The sequence below is a fragment of the Salvelinus alpinus genome, chromosome 23 (assembly GCF_045679555.1).
Source record: "Salvelinus alpinus chromosome 23, SLU_Salpinus.1, whole genome shotgun sequence".
In the NCBI taxonomy this organism is placed as follows: Eukaryota; Metazoa; Chordata; class Actinopteri; order Salmoniformes; family Salmonidae; genus Salvelinus; species Salvelinus alpinus.
The window spans coordinates 41544915-41562239 of NC_092108.1; the positions used below are offsets into that span (position 1 = coordinate 41544915).

General features: G+C 43.5%; 1 protein-coding gene across 1 annotated transcript; it reads left to right on the top strand.

Annotated features, from left to right (window-relative positions):
- The first annotated feature begins 1585 nt into the window (after positions 1–1585).
- Positions 1586–11437, top strand: LOC139551022 (mitochondrial import inner membrane translocase subunit TIM44-like). Its single transcript, XM_071362360.1, has 13 exons — positions 1586–1692; positions 4772–4876; positions 5009–5182; positions 5471–5551; positions 6452–6601; positions 6907–7040; positions 8782–8867; positions 9159–9251; positions 9475–9599; positions 9903–9953; positions 10443–10532; positions 10720–10830; positions 11080–11437. The coding sequence occupies exons 1-13, from the start codon at positions 1663–1665 to the stop codon at positions 11197–11199; spliced, it is 1350 nt and encodes a 449-aa protein (XP_071218461.1). The 5' UTR covers positions 1586–1662; the 3' UTR covers positions 11200–11437.
- The last annotated feature ends 5888 nt before the right edge of the window (positions 11438–17325 follow it).

The following is a 17325-nucleotide window of genomic DNA, read 5'->3' on the forward strand; positions in this document are numbered from 1 at the left end:
ATTCTCTCTCCTCAAGTATCTTATAGTGGCAATCACAATCAAGAGAAAGTCAGGCTGAGAGGTGAGGTATTGCAGACTGCTATTACAATGTCATTACCACATTCTCTGCCAAGGTTTTTAAGCAGGTCAACACTCGTAAGGCTGCAGGGCCGGACGGCATTCCAGGGTGCGTTCTCAGAGCATGCGCAGAACAGCTGTCAGGCATATTCACCATCCTTTTCAACCTTTCCTTGTCCCAGTCTGTAATCCCCACGTCTCAAGCTGACCACCACCATCATTCTTGTTCTCAAGAACTCTAACGCTACCTGCCACAATCACTACCGCCCTGTAGCACTCACATCTGTGTGATCATGCTCTCCGTAGCCGATGTAAGACCTTTAAACAAATTAACATTCACAAGGCTGCAGGGCCAGAAGGATTGCCAAGACGCACACTCAGAGCATGTGCTGACCAGCTGGAAAGTGTCTTCACTGACATTTTCAACCTCTCCCTGACCCAATCTGTGATACCTACATGTTTCAAGCAGACCACCATAGACCCTGTGCCCAAAAACACCAAGGTAACCTGTCTAAATGACTATCGCCCCGTACTGTAGCACTCACATCTGTAGCCATGGAATGCTTTGAAACGCTGGTCATGGCTCACCTCAAAACCATCATCCCAGCCACCCTGGATCCACTCCAATTCACATACTGCCCCAACAGATCCATAGACAACGCAATCTCAATTGCACTCCACACTGCCCTCACCCACCTAGATAAGATAAATACTTATGTGAGAATGCTGTTCATTGACTACAGCTCAGCGTTCAACACCATAGTCCCCTCCAAGCTCATCACCAAGCTTGTGACCCTGGGACTGGGACACACATTCATACTGATGTTACATGCACTGGGACACACACACTCACATACAATCATCATATATGCAGCTGCTACTCTGTTTATCATACATCCTGATGCCTAGTCACCCTATCCCTATACATATCTACCTCTATCACTCCAGTATTCCTGCACATTGTAAATATGGTATTGGCATTGACTCTGGAACTGACTCTGTATATAGCTTACTTACTTTCTCTTGTTCTTATTTCTATGTCTTGTGTGTTTTTGTTCTACTTGACTTTTAATTGTTTTTGTAGTAGTACTGATATTGATTACTGCAATGTTGGGAAAGAGCAAGCAAGACATTTATTTCACAATAAAAACTTCAAACTTGAAATTTGAGAGGGAACACCCAGACAGGAACCTTGGACTGCGTGATGATTAGCTTAGCAACTCCGTGACGCAGCATGACAACGTGAACGCGATTGGTCGACAGTCAGTTGCTTGCATTCATTGCCAATGGGATTCCTATATCCTACTTTCTCCATTGATCTAATGTCTCTATAGCAGAGAATCGTCCCTAGTTACCACGGACACAGTCGAAATTATGGCTAAACCTCGCCCATTTCTACAATGTATCTTCTTAAAATCTGATGTTAACACTAACCTTAACCACACTGCTAACCTTATGCCTAACCCGAACCTTAAACTAAGACCAAACATCTATTTTTTGTTTTCATAAATGTTTATGATACAACCAATTTTTGACTTGGTAACTAGTGAAAACTTCAGCGGAGTTACACGTGGTCACGTCACGTGCGTTATCATTCAGATCAAGATGGCAGCCTCCGTGTGTCGGTGCTATGAGGTGAGATTATGCACATTCGTTTTCACATTTCTCCCCCTGGCTTGCACTGCTGAAGAGTGGATGTTGACGAAATTGTTTTAGGGCTCTATAGTTTACGTTATTTCGTGAAAACGTTATATCCTCTGAAGACAGTTATGAATGGATGAATGGGCCAGTCGCTGTTCGTTCGATAGCTAAACATGTCAAGCATTCTTCATAGCCTATTAATATTGTACATAACTGGTCAGTTCGTCTGCTTGTCGGAAATAATTCGTACATCAAACAGGTCTGTAAATAATAGCTCACCATAGCCAGGACAGTTAGAGCATGTTTTGTAATATCTTTAATGGGAGTGTGTTTTAATTGAACCTTTATTTAACGAGGCAAGTCAGTTAAGAACAAATTATTATTTACAATGACGGCCTACTCCAGAACCGGCATCTTGCCGGGCTGAAGGGGTGGTTCGCCCCATACAAGCTAGAACCGCCACATACACTTGAAACAAATAGCCAAACCGAAAACACTAAGATCAGTGAAATGTAGGCTAAACTGACCACGGAGTGAAGAGCAGAAATCTCATCTAGCAAGCAAGTCGCAGCAATGAAGAACGCGAAGGGGGGGAGATTTTCTGCACAAGAGATTTTCTGAGATTTTCTGCCGAGATGCAGTGCCTTAGACCGCTGCGCCACTCGGGAGCCCAATAGGAATGTATTGTAATAGCTTCAGTAGGAATGTCTTGTCATAGCTTCAGTAGGAATGTCTTGTCATAGCTTCAGCAGGATTTGACTTGTCATAGCGTCAGTAGGAATGTCTTGTCATAGCGTCAGTAGAAATGTATTGTCATAGCTTCAGTAGGAATGTCTTGTCATAGCTTCAGTAGGAATGTCTTGTCATAGCTTCAGTAGGAATGTCTTGTCATAGTTTCAGTAGGATTTGTCTTGTCATAGCTTCAGTAGGATTTGTCTTGTCATAGCTTCAGTAGAAATGTCTTGTCATAGCTTCAGTAGGAATGTCTTGTCATAGCGTCAGTAGGAATGTCTTGTCATAGCGTCAGTAGGAATGTCTTGTCATAGCGTCAGTAGGAATGTCTTGTCATAGCGTCAGTAGGAATGTCTTGTCATAGCGTCAGTAGGAATGTCTTGTCATAGCTTCAGTAGTAATGTCTTGTCATGGCTTCAAATAGGAATGTCATAGCTTCAGTAGGAATGTCTTGTCATAGCTTCAGTAGGAATGTCTTGTCATAGCTTCAGTAGGAATGTCTTGTCATAGCTTCAGTAGGATTTGTCTTGTCATAGCTTCAGTAGGATTTGTCTTGTCATAGCTTCAGTAGGATTTGTCTTGTCATAGCGTCAGTAGGAATTGTCTTTTCATAGCGTCAGTAGGAATGTCTTTTCATAGCGTCAGTAGGAATGTCTTGTCATAGCTTCAGTAGGAATGTCTTGTCATAGCGTCAGTAGGAATGTCTTGTCATCGCGTCAGTAGGAATGTCTTGTCATCGCGTCAGTAGGAATGTCTTGTCATCGCGTCAGTAGGAATGTCTTGTCATCGCGTCAGTAGGAATGTCTTGTCATAGCGTCAGTAGGAATGTCTTGTCATAGCTTCAGTAGGAATGTCTTGTCATAGCTTCAGTAGGAATGTCTTGTCATAGCTTCAGTAGGAATGTCTTGTCATAGCTTCAGTAGGAATGTCTTGTCATAGCTTCAGTAGGAATGTCTTGTCATAGCTTCAGTAGGATTTGTCTTGTCATAGCTTCAGTAGGATTTGTCTTGTCATAGCTTCAGTAGGATTTGTCTTGTCATAGCTTCAGTAGGATTTGTCTTGTCATAGCTTCAGTAGGATTTGTCTCGTCATAGCTTCAGTAGGATTTGTCTCGTCATAGCTTCAGTAGGATTTGTCTCGTCATAGCTTCAAATAGGAATGTCTCGTCATAGCTTCAAATAGGAATGTCTCGTCATGGCTTCAAATAGGAATGTCTCGTCATAGCGTCAGTAGGAATATATTTTGGAAATCAGACTGGGTCTCAATTTACTGCTGCGAGGCGGAATTTCTTTAGGTTGCTAAATTAGTTTTGCAGCCAGCTATCTAAACTTGTTATGGTTGATTTACCTGGGGGCCCCACTGATTTTGGTAGTCACTCACTCAGACATAATATTTAAAAAAACTGCAAACATTTCTCTCCACCCTATGGCAAAATGTGTAGAATGGCAGGAAATTAGCTGTAAAACAGCACATTTTCCTCTCCGCCCCATGGCAGAATGAGTTGAATTGCAGGAAATTAGTTATAACATTTCTAAATCTTCTCTCCGCCCATGGCAAAATGTGTACAATTGCTGCGAACTTTCTTTTTTTTATTTTAAATCTTTTTTTTAATCCCATTTTATCCCCAATTTTCGTGGTATCCAATCGCTAGTAATTACTATCTTGTCTCATCGCTACAACTCCCGTACGGGCTCTGGAGAGACGAAGGTCGAAAGCCATGCGTCCTCCGAAGCACAACCCAACCAAGCCGCACTGCTTCTTAACACAGCGCGCCTCCAACCCGGAAGCCAGCCGCACCAATGTGTCGGAGGTAACACCGTGTACCTGGCCCCCTTGGTTAGCGCGCACTGCGCCCGGCCCGCCACAGGAGTCGCTGGAGCGCGATGAGACAAGGATATCCCTACCGGCCAAACCCTCCCTAACCCGGACGACGCTATGCCAATTGTGCGTCGCCCCACGGACCTCCCGGTCGCGGCCGGCTGCGACAGAGCCTGGGCGCGAACCCAGAGACTCTGGTGGCACAGCTAGCACTGCGATGCAGTGCCCTAGACCACTGCGCCACCCGGGAGGCCGAACTTTCTTTTAAAACTGCAACATCTTCTCTACACCTCATGGCAAAATGTGTACAAATGCTCGAATTAACTCTAAAATGTAAAAATATTTTCTCTGCTGTCAAGAGCGGGGCCACTAATGTTTTGCTCGCAAGGGGCTGTGTATGGATGCGGGTACGCAGACCCGCGGGGTACGCAGATCCCGGCTCCTCATGATGAGTTCAGATTTTTTGTGGCCCCCACCCCCATCAAAGTTGCCCATCCCTGGCCTATGTTGTTCTTCTCTTTAGCTGGTCGGAAGACGTCTTCTGCTCCTGCCATCCCGTGCTGTCGTCTCCTCATTCAAGAGAGGAGATGCCTACAGGATATGTGGGTCTCCGGCTGTCCCTGTGCAGGTAAAGACCAAAGCATTATCATCGACCTTCAAATAATGATTGATCTGGAGGTAGCTAACTAGCGTTAGCTAACACACAAACTCTTAACATGGTATCTGTCATTCACTCATAATTGTGCCCTCTTTCTCCCAGGTGCGGTATGCGTCAGAACGACCTAGTCGTAAAGGCTTTTTCAGGGAGTTTGTGGAGAACCTGAGGCAGGAGTTTGGGAAGGACAAGGAGATGAAGGAGAACATCAAGAAGTTCAGAGAGGAGGCCAAGAGGCTAGAGGAGTCGGATGCCCTGCAACAGGCTCGGAGGAAATTTGTAAGGTTACATTTTTATTTTGGAATGTGATGTACCTGTAAGGCAATGGTACCAACCTTGGTTGTGCAGACTTTTTTTCGCCAGCCCATCACTACCCTTCAACTAGTGAAGGTCTTGACAATAAGTTCAAAAGGTTGTGTCAGTGCTGGGCTGAAACAAAAGCCTGCACACGCTGTTGCTGTCCTGGACCGGGGTTGGTGACAACTGGATAAACATTTTTAACCTGTGTTACAAACACATACTTGTAATCAAGGACACTCATCAAGCTCAATTCTTTATTTCCTCCAGAAAACCATTGAGTCTGAAACCGTTAAGACCTCTGAGGTGTTCAAGAAGACCTTTGGGACTCTGTCTGAAACTGTGAAGGAGGTGAGTCATTTTCACTCTTTCAAATGATTTATAGAAGTCATTGACATCAGAAGTTAGTATTAAGCCTAAGTGCAAATATTTCAAGTCCTTTATATCTTATCAATGAGGTTTATCTATATTTGTATATTCCTTAATATAATTGCATGAGTTTATAGTTTGAGTTAAACTTCTATCTTAGTGCCAACCCAGAAATACAATTATAACATACTGTTTATAGTAACGGGCTACACGGGCTAATGTGATTCTCCATTACCCGTTAGTTAGAGGATAGGTACTGTTTGGCTTAGCGCAGATAATTTACGACCAACCTTATCTTGGCGATACTATCTTCGTTCTCGATTCGTCCGAACGCGTATCTTCTAAAATGTCCGTGTCCAGTTGCAGGTGGTTTATTTTGAATTTAGAAAATGCTCCGTTATTAAAATAAATATACTTTTTTTGCTCCATGAAGTAACCCAAAAATGTTTACCCCACCATCTTGCCTGTTTCAAATCTTCTCTCGTTGATCGAGACAGGTGAGTGTCTACATGACATGCGGCACTTTGGGGTGGACCCACCAGTCTCAATCAATGAGAGAAGATTTGAAATAGACATTGTTGGATTGCTTTGGCGCATTTTCTAAATTCAAAATGAACCACCTGCAACTGGACACAGACATGTTATAAGATGCATGTTTGGCCATATCGAGAACGAAGATAGTATCGCCAAGTTAAGGTTGGTCGAAAATTCGCGGTGCTACAGTAAAACAGTCCTGTAACGATTAATGGCGAGTCAAATTAGCCCGTTACAAATCTGTAGCTATGTTTTTAAAGTAGCTCACCACAACTCTTTCTGAAGTCTTTCTCACATCCGTGATAATGCCTGAACTCTAAAGTCATTCTATTGTCTATGTTTGTCCAGGGCCTTGAGGAGGTGACCCGTACAGACCTGGGGAAGAAAATCAAGGAGGGGGTGAAGGAGGCAGCCAAGACTGCCAGGCACTCGGTTGAGTCTGTGTCCAAGGGGGGAGAGAAGCTGGGAGCGACCAGCGCCTTCAGGGCCATCTCACAGGTCAGAGACTGACATTAAAACAAGCAACCCACCTCTCCATTGAAGGAAATGTGTTAATGCTGTATTTATTTTTAGTTCTTGGTCTGCTTTTAACCCAGCTGCTGCTTAAGAATTGACTTGGTTACATGGTTATTACTGATCATTAAGCACCAGAATGTAGAAGGTGCTACCAGTTGTGTTGGGTAAATACCAGCTGTTGAAGGACATTGACGCATGACCTCGAGGCTGAAAATGGTGTAAAACGTCATGGATTCTATGGAATCATTTAACTGATCTCATCTGTTCCCCTCTGTGTGTGTGTACAGGGGATGAAGTCAGTGAAGAGAGAGATTGACGTGGTGGACGATGGTACTTATAGGGCTCCTTCTCAACTCAGGAAGAGGAGGGAATTCTCCTCCAAGGGAGGGGACAGCGACAACCGAGTGTTTGAGGCCAACGAGTATGTCCCTTGTTCATAGCCATGACATACAGTGGGGAGAACAAGTATTTGATACACTGACGATTTTGCAGGTTTTCCTACTTACAAAGCATGTAGAGGTCTGTAATTTTTATCATAGGTACACTTCAACTGTGAGAGAAGGAATCTAAAACAAAAATCCAGAAAATCACATTGTATGATTTTTAAGTAATTAATTTGCATTTTATTGCATGACATAAGTATTTGATACATCAGAAAAGCAGAACTGAATATTTGGTACAGAAACCTTAGTTTGCAATTACAGAGATCATACGTTTCCTGTAGTTCTTGACCAGGTTTGCACACACTGCAGCAGGGATTTTGGCCCACTCCTCCATACAGACCTTCTCCAGATCCTTCAGGTTTCGGGGCTGTCGCTGGGCAATACGGACTTTCGGCTCCCTCCAAAGATTTTCTATTGGGTTCAGGTCTGGAGACTGGCTAGGCCACTCCAGGACCTTGAGATGCTTCTTACGGAGCCACTCCTTAGTTGCCCTGGCTGTGTGTTTCGGGTCGTTGTCATGCTGGAAGACCCAGCCACGACCCATCTTCAATGCTCTTACTGAGGGAAGGAGGTTTTGGTCAAGATCTCGCGATACATGGCCCCATCCATCCTCCCCTCAATACGGTGCAGTCGTCCTGTCCCCTTTGCAGAAAAGCATCCCCAAAGAATGATGTTTCCACCTCCGTTGCTTCACAGTTGGGATGGTGTTCTTGGGGTTGTACTCATCCTTCTATTCCTCCAAACACGGCGAGTGGAGTTTAGAGCAAAAAGCTCTATTTTTGTCTCATCAGACCACATGACCTTCTCCCATTCCTCCTCTGGATCATCCAGATGGTCATTGGCAAACTTCAGACGGGCCTGGACATGCGCTGGCTTGAGCAGGGGGACCTTGCGTGCGCTGCAGGATTTTAATCCATGACGGCGTAGTGTGTTACTAATGGTTTTCTTTGAGACTGTGGTCCCAGCTCTCTTCAGGTCATTGACCAGGTCCTGCCGTGTAGTTCTGGGCTGATGCCTCACATTCCTCATGATCATTGATGCCCCACGAGGTGAGATCTTGCATGGAGCCCCAGACCGAGGGTGATTGACCGTCATCTTGAACTTCTTCCATTTTCTAATAATTGTGCCAACAGTTGTTGCCTTCTCACCAAGCTGCTTGCCTATTGCCCATCCCAGCCTTGTACAGGTCTACAATTTATCCCTGATGTCCTTACACAGCTCTCTGGTCTTGGCCATTGTGGAGAGGTTGGAGTCTGTTTGATTGAGTGTGTGGACAGGTGTCTTTTATACAGGTAACGAGTTCAAACAGGTGCAGTTAATACAGGTAATGAGTGGAGAACAGGAGGGCTTCTTAAAGAAAAATAACAGGTCTGTGAGAGCCGGAATTCTTACTGGTTGGTAGGTGATCAAATACTTATGTCATGCAATAAAATGCAAATTAATTACTTAAAAATCATATAATGTGATTTTCTGGATTTTTGTTTTAGATTCCGTCTCTCACAGTTGAAGTGTACCTATGATAAAAATGACAGACCTCTACATGCTTTGTAAGTAGGAAAACCTGCAAAATCGGCAGTGTATCAAATACTTGTTCTCCCCACTGTAGTTATAACAGATACGTTTTCCCATTCACTGACAATGCTATGGGTGTCCATTCAGCCATGCTTGAAACTATTAGGAAATACAACCTATTGATGTAACTAGTCTGTTGATTTATAGAGAGGACGTGGGTGTTGTGCTGCACAAGGATTCTAAGTGGTACACACAGTGGAAGGACTTTAAAGACAACAACATGGTTTTCAACAGTAAGATAATGTTATTGTGTTTCATCAGAGATAGTTACATGAGTGATGTAATCATAGGTCACATTTTATGGTTGAGTGCACTTCACTGGCCTGTCAGCAGGTGGCACTATATTCATGGGCAATTTAATACCTCAATGTCAAGTCTATCAGAAATGGGATTTTTCCTGATCAAGAAACATTTTCTATGACATTGTATCTTATTCGATGTTCTGTGGATGGTCCCAGAGTCTTGGAAGTCTTTGGGATATTTTCAGCTCGGTATTTCTTATGTTGCTTCCCCTCTCTCCTCAGGGTTTTTTGAGATGAAAATGAAGTATGACGAGAGTGACAACGCTCTTGCCAGAGCATCTCGAGCTGTGACCGACAGAGTCACCAATCTACTAGGTAAGCAACCTCTCCTTTTTTAAAATATTTATTCTGTCTGTTGAATAATCCTATCAGTCCGAGGGGTTTAATGGGTGTATTCATTAGTTTCGCTGTTATATTGTCTGGTATGTCAATGGCCACAAGGTGACTACCCTCTTTTCTTTCGTAAGTTCTGATAGATGGTAGGACTACAGAGGTTTCCACTATTTTGCCATTAAATCCTTGTTTATTTGGTTGACAGGTGGTCTCTTCTCCACTACGGAGATGTCTCAGGTGCTGACGGAGATCTTAAAGGCAGATCCCAGCTTCGACAAGGACTCCTTTCTCAAACAGTGCGAGAAGGACATCATCCCCAACATCCTAGAGGTAAGGGGCCCGAACATTTCCTTTAACACTTTTTAAGCATTTTTGTAGATCAATGTTTTGTTATTTTCAATTGTAATAATACATGAATACTTTTAGCTATTTTAACTTTTGAAATGCGTAACACTAGTGCAGTCTATAGGCCACTAGAGTTGAATAGATGTTTCAAACATATAGATACTGCATGCTAAATATCTATGTAAAGTAACTACATTTACATGCATCCAGAGCGACTTACATTTCATACTTTATTTTCTCTCCATACTAATGTCCTCGAACGCACCTTTGTCCTTCTGTCTTCTGCAGGCTATGATCCGCGGTGAGCTCGAGATGCTGAAGGACTGGTGCTATGAAGCCGTGAGTACTTTCATACAGACAGCATGCTTTCTTTTCCTTTCCCCCTTTCCACTTGTCTTGATGTCTGTACAAAAGGGTTTACTTTGTGTTCTTCCGTTTGTCTGAGATATTTTGTGTTTGTTTTTCTTAGCAGGTCACGTACTTTTCGAATGAAAGGAACCTCTTAAAAGTTCTTGTTCCAAATAGCTTTCTTCCTTCAGAGGTGGTCCTGCGTGTTTTTTATTTTTTTTTAAAGAAAGAAAAAAAGTATTTTACCTTTTATTTAACTAGGCAAGTCAGTTAAGAACAAATTCTTATTTTCAATGACGGCCTAGGAACAGTGGGTTAACTGCCTTGTTCAGGGGCAGAACAACAGATTTTTACCTTGTCAGCTCGGGGATTCCATCTTGCAACCTTTCGGTTACTAGTCCAACGCTTTAACAGCTAGGCTACCCTGTGTGGTTGATGTCTTGTGAATGTGTTTTAACCCTCCTCTCTCTCCGTCCTCAGACATACAGTCAGCTGGCCCACCCCATCCAACAGGCCAGGGCCCTGGGTCTAATGTTCCAGTCCAAAGTCCTAGATATAGACAACATAGATGTAAGTACATGACTGGTTTCTCTCAGGCCCAACCGGGCAATGTCCTGTACGAGTCACCAACGTTTTGGACGCATGCTGATTTAGTCTTTTTTACAGGTTTAACATTTTTCTATATCTCTGTTATATAAGTTCTCTTCTCTCCTCACTCATTTATTCATTCAGTTACTCTTTCATCTCTGTCTCTCAGTTGGCGATGGGGAAGCTCATGGATCAAGGCCCCGTGTTGATCATCACCTTCCAGGCCCAGGTGGTCATGGTGATTCGTAGTCCCAAGGGAGACCTGGTGGAAGGAGATCCGGTGAGTTACTTCCTAAAAGGGTACTCTCTATCCTGGCAGATTTTGTCCGGGTCACTTTGCCCCACAACCGGTCTCTCTCCTGCTTTCGATGGTATCTTTTGTTCTACTTCCCTAACCCTGTTTCTAACTCTGTTTCTTCTATTCCATTCTTCTAACCGTTGCCCTTTTTCATCGACTGCTGGTGATATGTCTTGTTGCTCCCACCTTTTCCGTCTCTCCTAACCTTGTTTTCTCTCTCCCCTCCCCCAGGAGAAGGTGTTGAGGATGATGTACGTGTGGGCTCTGTGTCGTGACCAGGAGGAGCTCAACCCCGACGCGGCCTGGAGACTACTGGACATGTCTGCCTCCAGCACCGAGCAGGCTCTTTGAGAGATGAGGGACCAGACAAAGGGATGCTCCCGGGACACACACACACAAGCCAGTGTACACCGCAACATCACACATATCCAGGAGCCACACTGTATGTCAAGAGGACGTGGCGGCTTGTCACTTTCCAGATGTGTACTAGAGTGGTGTGTTTGTGGTTAGTCCTTAGGACGTAGATGGGATCTTCTACTGGTGTGTGTGGTCTTGGAAACTAAATGGTGTATACGGACACGAAGTGAAAGGACAGTTTGTTTTCAGTTGTGCACTGGGGCCTCCCACTCATCTTTCTATTCTGGTTAGAGCACGTTTGCGTTGTTCTGTGAAGGGAGTAGTACACAGCGTTGTACGAGATCTTCAGTTTCTTGGCAATTTCTTGCATGGAATAGCCTTAATTTCTCAGAACAAGAATAGACTGACGAGTTTCAGAAGGAAGTTCTTTGTTTCTGGCCATTTTGGCCTGTAATCGAACCCACAAATGCCGATGCTCCAGATACTCAACTAGTCTAAAGAAGGCCAGTTTTATTGCTTCTTTAATCAGAACAACAGTTTTCAGCTGTGCTAACATAATTGCAAAAAGGTTTTCTAATGATCAATTAGCCCAAGTTTATAAAATTATAAACTTGGATTAGCTAACACAACGTGCCATTGGAACACAGGAGTGATGGTTGGTGATAATGGGCCTCTGTATGCCTATGTAGATATTCAAAAAAAAAAAAAAAAAATTATCTGGCGTTTCTAGTTAATAGTCATTTACAACATTAGCAATGTCTACACTGTATTTCTGATCAATTTTATGTTTTAATGGACAAAAAATGTGCATTTCTTTCAAAAACAAGGACATTTGTTTGAATAGTGATATTTATGTTTTTTACAGAAAGGCAAAAAAACTATTGTTAAGATAAATAGGATATCTATGTATGTTTAAAGATCCATTGTGTCACGTGTCCAAATATTCATGGCAATTCAGACTAACTGTAAAATATGTCAAACTGCTTCATTGCAAGCTAGGGTGGGACCACAGTCAGGCTTGTCGTAAGGCAGCTACTTTTTCAGCTGAACCTCATTGACATTGCACTGTTCTCAGTACTTCCAGATGTACGTATATGGTACTGTACGAGAGATGACTGCCTGCAACGGGTATGTTTATGGCTGTTTTTAGATTTGTATTTTTTTTTTACATTTCACGTTTATTTTTTGATTGTATTACAAGATTTTTGCATCAGGAAACTGGAATACTGGTAACAAAGTGTTATTTTTGTTAACCATAACTCAATAACAGAAAATAATATTTCAGGAGGTGTTGTAGCCAACTGATTTGAGTGTTCCATTCAGAGTTGGTTCTAGCATGGGGGAATGTGAAGTTTCATGACCGGGCATAATCATATTTCAGCCGTCTATATAGATGTAAATCTAATGCTCTGAGATGGATTATTCATCAAAACAAGGACCATCATTCTAACAAAAATATGGTTTAATGTTGTGACCTCTAGATTAGGATATAAACCTGGAGTTTTTATGGGAACATTTTACTTGGACCATGAATGTGTTGACAGAAGGTCAGTTTCTAACAGACGAGAAACTGAATATATACATATATATATATATATATATATACAGTGCTTTCGGAAAATATTCATATCCCTTGACTTTTTCCACATTTTGTTACATTACAGCCTTATTCTAAAATGGATTAAATAAATACAAATCCTCAACAGTCTACACACAATACTCCATAATGACAAAGCGAAAACAGGTTTTTAGAAATGTTTGCACATTTATTAAAAACGGAAATACCTTATTTACGTAAGTATTCAGACTCTTTGGTATGAGACTCGCAATTGAGAGCAGGTGCATCCTGTTTCCTTTGATCATCCTTGAGATGTTTCTACAACTTGATTGGAGTCCACCTGTGGTAAATTCAATTGATTGGACAACAAATTGGGAAGGCACAGACCTTCCCACAGTTGACAGTGCATGTCAAAGCAAAAACTAATCCATGAGGTCGAAGGAATTGTCCGTAGAGTGCCGAGACAGGATTGTGTCGAGGCACAGATGTGGGGAAAGGTACCAAAACATTTCTGCAGCATTGAAGGTCCCCAAGAACGCAGTGGCCTCCATCATTCTTAAATGGAAGAAGTTTGGAACCGCCAAGACTCTTCCGAGCTGGCCAACTGAGCAATAAGGGGAGAAGGGCCTTGGTCAGGGAGGTGACCAAGAACCCGATAGTCACTCTGACAGCGCTCCAGAGTTCCTCTGTGGAGATGGGAGAACCTTCCAGAAGGACAACCATCTCTGCAGCACTCCACCAATCAGGCCTTTATGGTAGAGTGGCCAGCCGGAAGTCACTCCTCAGTAAAAGGCAAATGACAGCCCACTTGGAGTTTGCCAAAAGGCACCTAAAGACTCTGACCATGAGAAACAAGATTATCTGGTCTGATGAAACCAAGATTGAACTGTTTGGCTTGAATGCCAAGCGTCACGTGTGGAGGAAACCTGGCACCATCCCTACAGTGAAGCTTGCCATGGTAGTGGCAGAATCATGCTGTGGGGATGTTTTTCAGCGGCAGGAACTGGGAGAATAGTCAGTAATGGAGCTTCTTGATGGAGTACAGAGAGCTTCTTGATGAAAACCTGCTCCAGAGCTCTCAGGATCTCCAGACTGGGGTGAAGGTTCACCTTCCAACAGGACAACAACCCTAAGCACACAGCCAATACAATGCAGGAGTGGCTTCGGGACAAGTCTCAATGTCCTTCAGTGGCCCAGCCAGAGCCCGGACTTGAACCCGATCGAACATCTCTGGAGAGACCTGAAAATAGCTGTGCAGCAACGCTCCCCATCCAACCTGACAAAGCTTGCGAGGATCTGCAGAGAAGAATGTGAGAAACTCCCCAAATACAGGTGTGCCAAGCCAAGCTTGTAGCGTCATACCCAAGAGGACTTGAGGCTGTAATTGCTGCCAAAGGGGCTTGATCAAAGTACTGAGTAAAGGGTCTGAATACTTATGTAAATTTAATATTTCTGTTTTTTATTTCATTATAAATGAGCAAATAATAAAAAATAAAAAAACTTTTTCTTTTGTCATTATAGGTTATTGTGTGTAGATTGCTGAGGGGGGGAAAAAACAATTTAATACATTTTAGAATGAGGCTGTAAACAAAATGAGGAAAAAGTCCAGGGGTCTGAATTCTTTCCGAACGCGCTGTAACTATAGATTAACCTTGTTTTTTTGGGGGGGGGGGGGTTTGTGGTTGACAGGTAAGGTCCATTTGAAAGTAGAAGTTGCCCCTCTAGAATTAGATTTCCCCTATGCCCATATACGTAATCATTAGACGTGCAAAACGATATCTGACCCTAAAACAGAGGTTGGGGCAACTCAAAGCTCACTGGAAGTTGAAGAAAGGGATCGGCTCCTGTAGTGGCAGAAACCTCACTTGAGATACTCGTGCTCAACTCTGGTAAATAATCTATGTCGATTGGAGATTTGTGGAACTCTCAGGTTATGATTCAACCCTGAGAGAGTCTCACTTTTGTTTACATCCATCCATTTGCGTCGACCAAAGGAAATGTCTATGTATTGTATCACCATTTTTATTTTTTTTGCCATGAATAAAGAATGCTGTATGATACTGAAGTCTGTCATTCGCCACCATCAGTCTTTAGTGGTATAATAACCTGCGGCGACCGTCATTCGGGAGGTAGCCTAGTGGTTAGAGCATTGGACTAGTAACCGAAAGGTTGCAAGATCGAATCCCCGAGCTGACAAGGTAAAAATGAACAAGGCAGTTAACCCACTGTTCCTAGGCCGTCATTGAAAATAAGAATTTGTTCTTAACTGACTTGCTAGTTAAATAAAGGTAAAATTAAATTAAGAATTCAGGGCAGGTGGGGCAGAGCCTGTTGGGCTTGCCTGTTTTGCATATTATTTTGGCATTAATACGTGTCACATCAATTTGCAAACAATGTAAAAATATATATATATCGTAAGGTTAATAAAGCTGCATACACACATGGTCTCTTTTTTTTGTTTTCTTGAGTAAGGCAGCCCAAAATGCAGGTGTTTCAGACTAGCTCAGTGCTTTCTGTGGTGGAGGGGCAGCCAGCAGAAAATAGGAGCATTGCGCTGTGATTGGCTCAGTGTTCTCTCGCTCATTGGGGACAGTACGTCATTGGCAAGTTTAAGTCCTTATTAAGGGTATCGGACAAAACAGAGATGCTTGTCCTAGGTCCCAAGAAACAAAGAGATCTTCTGTTGAATCTGACAATTAATCTTGATGGTTGTACAGTCGTCTCAAATAAAACTGTGAAGGACCTCGGCGTTACTCTGGACCCTGATCTCTCTTTTGACAAACATATCAAGATTGTTTCAAGGACAGCTTTTTTCCCATCTGTGTAACATTGCATAGATCTGAAATTTTCTCTCCAAAATTGATGCAGAAAAATTAATCCATGCTTTTGTTGCTTCTAGGTTAGACTACTGCAATGCTCTACTTTCCGGCTACCCGGATAAAGCACTTAATAAACTTCAGTTAGTGCTAAATATGGCTGCTAGAATCCTGACTAGAACCAAAAAAAATTATCATATTACTCCAGTGCTAGCCTCCCTACACTGGCTTCCTGTTAAGGCAAGGGCTGATTTCAAGGTTTTACTGCTAACCTACAAAGCATTACTTGGGCTTGCTCCTACCTATCTTTCCGATTTGGTCCTGCCGTACATACCTAAACGTACGCTACGGTCACAAGACGCAGGCCTCCTAATTCTCCCTAGAATTTCTAAGCAAACAGCTGGAGGCAGGGCTTTCTCCTATAGAGCTCAATTTTTATGGAATGGTCTGCCTACCCATGTGAGAGACGCAGACTTGGTCTCAACCTTTAAGTCTTTTATACTTTATAAGACTCATCTCTTCAGTAGGTCCTATGATTCAGTGTAGTATGGCCCAGGAGTGTGAAGGTGAACGGAAAGGCACTGGAGCAAGAACAGCCCTTGCTGTCTCTGCCTGGCCGGTTCCCCTCTCTCCACTGGGAATCTCTGCCTCTAACCCTATTACAGGGGCTGAGTCACTGGCTTACTGGTGCTCTTCCATGCTGTCCCTAGGAGGGTTGCGTCACTTGAGTGGGTTGAGTCACTGACGTGGTCTTCCTGTCTGGGTTGGCGCCCCCCCTTGGGTTGTGCCGTGGCGGAGATCTTTGTGGGCTATACTCGGCCCACTCGGCCGGTCTCAGGATGGTACGTTTGTGGTTGAAGATATCCCTCTAGTGGTGTGGGGGCTGTGCTTTGGCAAAGTGGGTGGGGTTATATCCTTCCTGCCTGTTTGGCCCTGTCCGGGGGTATCATCGGATGGGGCCACAGTGTCTCCTGAACGCTCCTGTCTCAGCCTCCTGTCTCAGCCTCAGTCTGTTATATCTGGAGTATTTCTCCAGTGTCCTGTGTGAATTTAAGTATGATTTTTCTAATTCTCTCTTTCTTTCTTTCTCTCTCTCGTGGGACCTGAGCCCTAGGACCATGCCTCAGGACTACCTGGCATGACTCCTTGCTGTCCCCAGTCCACCTGGCCGTGCTGCTGCTCCAGTTTCAACTGTTCTGCCTGCGGCTATGGAACCCTGACCTGTTCACCGGACGTGCTACCTGTCCCAGACCTGCTGTTTTCAACTCTCTAGAGACAGCAGGAGCGGTAGAGATACTCTCAATGATCGGCTATGAAAAGCCGACTGACATTTACTCCTGAGGTGCTCAACAACCACTGTGATTATTATTATTTGACCATGCTGGTCATTTATGAACAGTTGAACATCTTGGCCATGTTCTGTTATAATCTCCACCCGGCACATTCAGAAGAGGACTAGCCACCCCTCATAGCCTGGTTCCTCTCTAGGTTTCTTCCTAGGTTTTGGCCTTTCTAGGGAGTTTTTCCTAGCCACCGTGCTTCTACACCTGCATTGCTTGCTGTTTGGGGTTTTAGGCTGGGTTTCTGTACAGCACTTGAGATATCAGCTGATGTAAGAAGGGCTATATAAATACATTTGATTTGATTAGACATCCAAAATGTCAGCCCATTGGGTCCTGCCAAAGAGTTATTATTACAAGTGCCCTTCCAAGAAGGCTCAAGGTTGTTGTCCACAGATAAAATTAC

Excerpts from the sequence above, each read along its gene's own strand:
- LOC139551022 (XM_071362360.1), top strand. The coding sequence starts at position 1,663 with ATGGCAGCCTCCGTGTGTCGGTGCTATGAG. Across the intron at positions 9,600-9,902 it reads TCATCCCCAACATCCTAGAG|GCTATGATCCGCGGTGAGCT; the intron begins GTAAGGGGCCCG and ends TGTCTTCTGCAG. Across the intron at positions 9,954-10,442 it reads AGGACTGGTGCTATGAAGCC|ACATACAGTCAGCTGGCCCA; the intron begins GTGAGTACTTTC and ends CTCCGTCCTCAG.